This window comes from Fistularia commersonii, chromosome 30 (assembly GCF_037954325.1).
Source record: "Fistularia commersonii isolate RoL2024-O1a breed Wild chromosome 30, RoL_Fcom_v1.0, whole genome shotgun sequence".
Lineage (NCBI taxonomy): Eukaryota > Metazoa > Chordata > Actinopteri > Syngnathiformes > Fistulariidae > Fistularia > Fistularia commersonii.
In genome coordinates, this window is record NC_141313.1 from 12,449,084 (window position 1) to 12,457,500 (window position 8,417).

At 46.8% G+C, this 8,417-nt stretch overlaps 1 protein-coding gene across 5 annotated transcripts in view; it reads right to left on the reverse strand.

Moving 5' to 3' along the window:
- Nucleotides 1–5,166: 5,166 nt before the first annotated feature.
- cspg5b (chondroitin sulfate proteoglycan 5b) overlaps nt 5,167–8,417 on the reverse strand; it is a 10,845-nt gene continuing 7,594 nt past the window's right edge. For all 5 annotated transcript variants that reach the window (XM_086178525.1, XM_086178522.1, XM_086178523.1 and 2 more), the window contains 2 exons: nt 7,724–7,888; nt 5,167–6,164 (listed from right to left, as the gene is read on the reverse strand). In XM_086178525.1, the coding sequence (XP_086034651.1) occupies nt 5,598–6,164; nt 7,724–7,888 (732 nt within the window). In that variant the 3' untranslated portion in view covers nt 5,167–5,597. The remainder of the gene's footprint in view (nt 6,165–7,723; nt 7,889–8,417) is intronic.

The window sequence follows — 8,417 nt, forward strand, 5'->3', positions numbered from 1 at the left end:
TAAATGCCTTTCTACCAAACAGCCTTATAAACTTAACCTTATAAACTTGCAGCATTATTCAGCATAAATAGCAGCATTTTACTCCAAAATTCTGATCATTTGTAGACAAAATTCATCCTCCTTTCTTCCCTCAAATAGAGTTCATTTGTTGTGTCGTACGGATTATCCGTGCGCTTCGGCTCCAAGCACTCTCAGCAATACAATTTGCAGTGTACCTTGGAGCCTGTGAGCCAGGGGTACCGGTCAGAGTTCGTGACTTGAAAATGTCAGATAAATCCTTTTCCTGGTTGTGACAGTTTCGCTAGCTTAGGAGTTGTCCAACCTTTATTTACTATGTCCACCTTTTCTTCAAAAAGAAGATCGCTTTAGTAATATATTAGTAACTAGATCCATTTCATCTCCTCCTGCAGCCATTGTGGATTGAAAAAAAACGATATTAAACAAACACAACTATATTTCTGTTCACAGCTCGCTTGTACGCTTCTCCTCCGGAATACACTTGTCCACTCTGTGACGATGCAATCAGAGGGTGTGAATACGCTGAGGTTGTTGAAGCCTGCTAGAAGGCTTTGATGTCGCCAACTCAAAATCTGAGTTGAAGCAATAGCGGCATCAACACATATTTTTTGTGTGAAGGGCTTGGCGAACCGATTGTGCAGCCCCCCCCTCCCCCCCCAGGCAGACTCCTTTGACTTTGACCCTGCCTGGCAACAGATTATGGCTGAAATATGATTGGTTAAAAGCTTAAGTATGACAATGCATGTCTGAAAGCCACAAAACCAGGAGAAAAGCTATGAAAGGAAGTGAACAGACTGTTTGGAATTATTTAATAAGTATTCATGGACAAATTTTAATTAAAGTTTGTGATATTTTTTTAGGCTAGCAGAGAAGGCCTTACATGCCCTGACGGCCCACCACTGATGTAATCAATTACATTTGTTTGAATCGTAATGCACAGGGAAATGTTCTGTGAGTAGCTGGACCTTATAGATGAAGTGTGTGTGTGTGTGTGCATGCATTACATAGAGACTGACAGAAAAACAATGATAATAAGTCTAGATCAGGGGTCGGCAACCCATAACACCCAAAGAGCCATTTGGACCCGGTTTCCTCGGAAAAGAAAACACTGGGAGCCGCAATTACTTTTTGACGTCTAAAATAAAGGTACCACTGTATATATTGCTTTTTATTACCTTTACACTTTGTATGAATAAGTGTGTAGTGTGTTGCTTCTGCAATTTACAAAGTATTACAGAAAAAATTAAATTTCATTTTGAGAAATTTCATTTTCCCATTTTGAGCTTTGGGCTTTCAGAGCGTTTAGCGGAGCCTTGACCTGAATTCTAAAAATAAATCGGGAAAAAAAATCACTACATCAGTAAACAATAGAAAATAAGTATTTGCAAAATATCTTCATAATGTTACGGTTGGTTCCCAAGAGGACAGACACAGGTTCGTAGAATCACAGGTGGTTTAATAAGTTGATAGCCCGGGAGGTCATACACACATCAGGGAGAAGACTACGCAGACTTCTCATAGCAACGAGATCAGACAATGTCTGCAACTTTGGGTCCACCCTATATACTCTTGCCTAATTAGTGGGATTGTTTCCTGGTGAGGCGTGTTCACCAGGTGCAGGGGATAACTGCCTTGATTGCTGTGCACCTGCCTGGGGATCCAATGAGTCGTGACACATAAATATTTCTTTTACCTGGTTTATGGGACTTCTGCTCCTGAACTTTTGCGCACAGCATCTGTAAATCAGGACTTTACCTGCTGGCGGGTATACCGGCTTCCGCGAAGGTGACGTTATTTTGAGCGGCGAAAAATAATAAATATAATTTTATTTAATATTTCAAGATCACAATAATCTTCCAACTTAGAACTAAAGGTTAAAAAAAGGAATTAACACAAATGAAATATACTTCAATTAAATAATTATAATTTATTTTCCCAAGCCACACGGCGCCGCAGTGTAAAGATGAAAGAGCCGCATGCGGCTCCGGAGCCGTGGGTTGCCAACCCCTGGTCTAGATAGATAATTATCTATCTAACTACAGTACATTCTAAATATTGATTGTCACTCATCTATATCACACTAATGCAGCCTCAGGGCAGCACTGGCCAGTGTCTCCCTTAGCCAGCCTTGGGGAGGACATGGGCCAGTGTCTCCCCCGAGCTGGTACTAAGCCCGGATAAATGTAGAGGGTTGCGTCAGGAAGGGCATCTGGTGTAAAACTTTTGCTAAAACCAAACATGCAAATTAAACCTCATAAAAAAAATTAAACCTCATCGGGTTAACAACGACTGCCATTGGTACTGATGACCTACAGGGTATCAATGGAAACTGAGGTATTGTAGGTCAAAGAAAGAGAGAAGGAAGGCGTGTTCAATATTTGCTTTGAGAATGCTAATAGAAAAGTACAGAGAAGGCTAGAGGGAGCTCATTGTTTTTTGTAGACCTAGAAAACACATGTGACAGGGTGCCAAGAGAGGAGCTCTGGTATTGTATGAGGAAATCTGGAGTGGCAGAGAAGTATGTTAGACTGGTGCAGGACATGTATGCTGTGAGACAATGGTGCAGTGTTCTGTAGAGGTAACAGAGATGTTCACGATGGAGGTGGGACTCCATCAGGGATCAGCTCTGAGCCCCTTCTTGTTTGCAATTGTGACGGACAGGCTGACAGATGGGGTTTGACAGGAATCTCGATGGACCATGATGTTTGCAGACTTTATGATCTGTAGTGAGAGCAGAGAACAGGTTGAGGAAAATCTAGAGAGGTGGAGGTATGTGCTGGAAAGGAGAGAAAAGAAGGTCAGACGCAGTAAGACAGAGTATATGTGGAGGGCAGTGGAATGATGAAGCTAAAGGGAGTGGAGGTCAAGAAGGAGGATTTCAGGTACTCAGGTTGGAGGTGGAGGTCCAGAGCAGCGGAGAGTGTGGAAAAGAGGTGAAGAGATGGGTTCAAGCAGGTTGGGTGGGTTCAAGCAGGTTGTAATGGATGGAGAAAAGTGTCAGGGGGACTGAGCGAAAGAAGAATATCACCCAAAATGAAAGGAAAGGTATACAAGATAGTGATGAGACCAACGATGCTGTATGGTCGAGAAACAGTTACAATGACAAAAAGACAAGGAGGCAGAGCTGGAGGTCACAGAGATGAAGATGCTAAGGTTCTCTTTGGAAGTGACGAGGATGGATAGGATCAGGAATGAGTCTATCAGAGGGACAGCACATATTAGATGTTTTGGAGAAAAGTTCAGAGAAGCCAGACTGCGATAATTCGGTCATGTACAGAGGGATTGTGAATATATTGGTGGATGGATGCTGGAATTGGAGCTGCCAGGCAGGAGGTCTCAAGGAATACCAAAGATAAGATGTATGGATGTAGTGAAAGAGGATATTATGGTTGTTGGTGTGAGAGAGGATGATATAGAGAATAGAATTAGATGGAGAAGGTTGATTTGCTATGGTGACCCCTGAAGGGAAAAGCCAAAAGGAGAAGAAGAAGACTCATCTACAGTATATTATACTGTTTCTCTCTCTATTTTTCTCATTCTCACTTTTTCTCCCTCCTCCAGCTATCTACACTATATGGCCAAAAGTATTTGCTAAACCATCCAAATAATCTGAATCAGGTGTTCCAATCCCTTCCATGGCCACAGGTGTATGAAATTAAGCACCCAGGCATGTATTCTGTTTTTACAAACATTTGTCAAAGAATGGGTTGCTCTCTGTGATAAGATGCCACCTGTGCAACAAATCTGGTTATGAAATTTCTTTGCTACTAAATACTTCACAGACAACTGTCATCTGTATTTTAAGAACATGGAAGTGGTTGGGAACAACAGCAACTCAGCCATGAAGTGGTAGGCCGCGTAACTGACGGAGTGGGATCAATGGATGCTAAGGTGCATAGTTCAAAGAGCATGCCAACTTTCTGCAGTCAATCGCTACAGACCTTCAAACTCCATGTGGCCTTCAGATTAGCTCAAGAGCAGTGTGCAGAGAGCTTCATAGAATGGGTTTCCATGGCTGAGCAGCTGCATCCAAGCCTCACATCAGCATGTGCAATGCAAAGCGTTGGATGCAGTGGTGTAAAGCACACCGCCACTGGACTCTAGCTCATTGGAGATGTGGTCTCTGGAGTGACAAATCACGCTTCTCCATCTGGCAAACAGATGGACGAGTCTAGGTTTGGCGGTTGCCAGGAGAATGGTTCTTGTCTGACTGCATTGTACCAAGTGTGAAGTTTGGTGGAGGGGGATTATGTTGTGGGGTTGTGTCTCAGGAGCTGGGCTTGGCCCGTTTGTTCCAGGGACAGGAACTCTGACAGCTTCAGCATACCAAGACATTTTGGACAATTCCATGATCCCAGTTTTGTGGAAACAGTTTTGAGCTGGCTCCTTCCTTTTCCAACATGACTGTGCACTAGTGCACAAAGCAAGGTACATAAAGACATGGGGTGACAGAGTCTGGTGTGGATGAACTTGACTGGCATGCTCAGAGTCCTGACCGCAACCCGACAAAACACCTTTGGAATAAATTGGAGCGGAGACTGAGAGCTCCAATTCCCCGTGGGGCGAAGAGCCTCCCTCTCCACTCCACAGCAGGACGAGTGGGGAACCTGTGAGCGCCCCCCTGGGCTGCCAAACAGTGGCGGCAGGGAGGAAGAAGAGTATTCCAGACATCGGTAGTGAGAGGGCGACTGATGGGCGGGCATGCGGCGGGGCGGGGGCGGGGCGAGTAGCCTTCGGGTGCAGAGTGACGATCCGGGGACTTCTCAAGACGATCTCTCAAGCTTTCTTATCCAACATCAGTGTGCGACCTCAGAAATGTGCCTCTGGAAGAATGGTCAAAAATACTCATAAACACACTCCTGAACCTCGTGGACAGCCTTCTTTATCTATCTATCTATCTATCTATCTATCTATCTATCTATCTATCTATCTATCTATCTATCTATCTATCTATCTATCTATCTATCGCTCAATTCCCTGTCTCGCTCCAATCCCCTTCTCCCTCTCTATCCATCTCCAGATGAATTCATTCTTTTTTCCCTCAAAGGCGATTGGACTTGTCGTTGCAGTTCCCGCGGTGCCCACAGGGAGGTGCAACCTCTCTCTTGATGCAGCACTCAGACAGCAGGCGTTCGTCAAGTGGCCGATTTATTAGAGGGTCAGACACGTAAAGAGTTGATGAAATAAAAAATGTGAAAATAACAAAAACACTGAAAACAGATTTGAATATACTAAAAAGATTGAGGCTACTAGGAGAAGCTGTTGAAATGCCTCTGAAGACCTTCCTCAGGTCATGTGACATTGGCACCGTGTGACACGTCGTGGGCTGAAAGTTCACCCGAGCGTCTCGCAGCTTCTGCTCTGAGTGTTTGGCTGCTCTGACTAGGCCTTGTTTTCTACACCTTTCTACACCTGCTCAAACTCGTCCGGCCTGTAGTTCCTCGTCCCAAGGAAAGACATGTGGGGACACGTTAAATGACAGACCGGTGTATTCGTTATCAGTATAAAGAGTTAATGGACAGAGGAGAGGGAGGGTTAGCTCAAGCTGTGTGTCTGGGTGTGTGTGTGGCATAGGTGGGTCAAGAGAGTGGGGGCAGGGAGCGGGTGCTGACCGGGCTGCACTTGAGCCCGGAGGGCGAGGGGGGGTACTGAGCGATGTGGGGGGAGGAGGGGGATGGACGGATGTGTCTACTCTGGCGCGCCCTCTCCGTCCCACAGCAGGGCGAGTGGGGAATCTGCGAGCGCCCCCTCGGGCTGCGAAGCAGCGGCGGCGGGGAGGAAGAGGAGCGTTGCAGATACTGGTAGTGAGAGGGGGACTGGTGGGCAGGTATGCGGCAGGGGGGCGGCGAGTAGCCTCCGGGAGCTGAGTGACGACCGGGGGATGGGTGTCTCCCAGGTGAACGACGGCCAGACGAGGAGTGCCTCAAGGACAGCGGCTCGCGGCGGCTTCCTGGGCGGCCCGCTGCTGATCTGTTGGCCCTCGGCGACTTCGGGGATTTGGGGATCTGATGAGCGTTGGCAAAGGACGAGTCTCCGTTGTTGGCAACCTTGTAAAGGAAGACGTCGTACTGAAGGGGTGCGCTGGTCTCCGGTTGGAGCTTGGCCTCTTTGGGAAGCAGAACTTCTAGACCAATAGTGACTCCGGCCTGAGGTGGACAAGGAGGTGGAGACACTGAGGGACTTCCAGGTGATACACATTATCACAGTCTTCCTCCTCCGCCCCCGCAGAGGAAGCATGTAGGCAGGGTACACACTTGTATATAACAATAACGTTTTCCCTGTCCTCAGTGATAGGACGGAAGAACAGAAAATGTCTCCTGGAGCTGCAGAGCTGGGGTTCTCTGGCGATCTGTTGCTCAGTCGGTCTTTCTCTGGGACTCCGGAATCAAACCTGTCTCGGATATAGAGAAGCAGCAGGGAAGAGACGCGCCAGAGAGGCACAACTCCCCCACAAAATAATCCTAAAATTCTCGTTCTCAGAGATGTAGCTCTTACCCTCGAAGCCTCAATTTATTAGAATTAAATATATTCTATTTATGAAGTAGCGGAATTCTTACCTTTTGTAACAACACACACATTTACATGGAAACCGCGTTCAGCCCAACAGGTGCACAGCAACTCATTAGCATAATGAGTCCTTTCAGGGAATGTTTAGATGGAATTTTACCACTTTTCCATGCATCTGAACTTTTTCACGTGCTCATCGATTGTTGGCTTAATTTACACGTAATTAGCGCATGATCACCGCTTCCTGGCTCATGGAGAAGAATCCAGGGCAGTTTGCGCTTTGTGTTTGAAGCTACGTCTGCAATGACTAGTCTGGGAGCTGTCCGTGGTCCTGAACGGGAACAAAGCCGTCTCTGTGCATGTGTCTGTGTTGGCATGAGCGGGGTGAGCCGTGCGTTGGCGTTTAATTAGCGAGGGAGCGGGGGAGCCGTTAGCGTTGGGGGCAGACATGCAGAGAGGGAGAGCTTCCGCAGGGAGAAAAGAGCCGAGATGACACACGGGCCAAGCCGGATTAAATTAAAAAGATTTATTCCCACAACTGTTGACTATAATCTGCCATGGTTACCCAAAAAGTACAAAAGAACCTCAAGTACAGAAAAGTATTATAAATCACATCAAAAACCAAGACACGGCGTGTGTAGAATACGAGCAGAGATTCAATATTGACTCTGACTCTGCAAATTAGCAACGTCAAACAGGGAAAACCGTCAAGTACAGATTCATATACTACGTTTCACACACTTTTCATTGATAACACCAATGCATGCGAGCAGAGCGACAGTAAGGCGGGGAAGGGGGTGGGGGTGGGGCAGAAGCTGAAACAATGAAGAAGCGAATTTTCATTGGTCTGAGACCAAGGCAGGGCATCAGAAGAGGACAGTCGGTTGTTAGTTGGTCCAAGCAGGAGGTTTTCAGTCCAGCATAGAAGGCGGGCGGGGGGAGTGGGGTTGTGTGTGTGTGTGGGGGGGGGGGTGCTGCTGTGTGGTCATTGTCGGCATAGCAGCCTTGTAAACAGGATGGATGTGGTATCCTTAGACTCATGTTGTGCTTCTTTGACCTTGGGCCCCACAGGACTGCTGAGACACGTGTGCTCTTTTTAAGGAGTGAAAGGTGCGAGAGGAGACAGTGTGCTTGTGTGTGGCTGTGGTTCTCCGGAAGACCCATGGGATTACACCAGGTTATTCTGGAGCATCTTTACCTCGGCGCTCTCCTCCATGTTGTTAGAGGTTTGGCCGTGGTCCTGGACCACAGAGGCTGGACGGTTGTTCTCATATTTGGGGGAGTGAGAGTTGAGGATGTTCATGGAGTCATCCTCTTTGGGTTGAGGTGTCTTGGCCGTGTCCTCCTGCTTCTGGGGTTCATCCTGTGGGGAGGTAACCTCATTGTTAGTTATGTAACAAACATAAGAGCCAGGATGCGGCGGTGTGGCCAGGACACAAGACCTACAAACCCTTCATGAGAAAAAAACTAAAATCAGGATTTGGATTGCCCTGACAGGGACGGTGGCATGTGTAATGCTCTGACTCCTTGGACGAGCAATGAACCTTCGGGGCAGATTTGAATGGCAGAGTGAGGATCTTACTGTTTTTTTCAGAGATTGTTGTCTAACACGAACAAGAAGAACCTCACAAGTGAGTGACAAGCAGGGCTGTGTATTCCAGTTTGCTTCGCCAGCCAGCTCCACATACACAGCGTAGAATGGGGTTAAGATAAGGTTCTGAAGAACATGACTTCCTCTTTGGCCTCTGTTAATATCGTTAATATCCTCCAACTATTTCCTTCAAAGGAGGAGGGAAGTCTGACGTCTGTTCGCATTGATAGCCACCCCAATGCTAATCAACAAGGAGGGCTGTTTTGCTTAAAATAGCTTCCCCATGAGTTTTATGCAACTG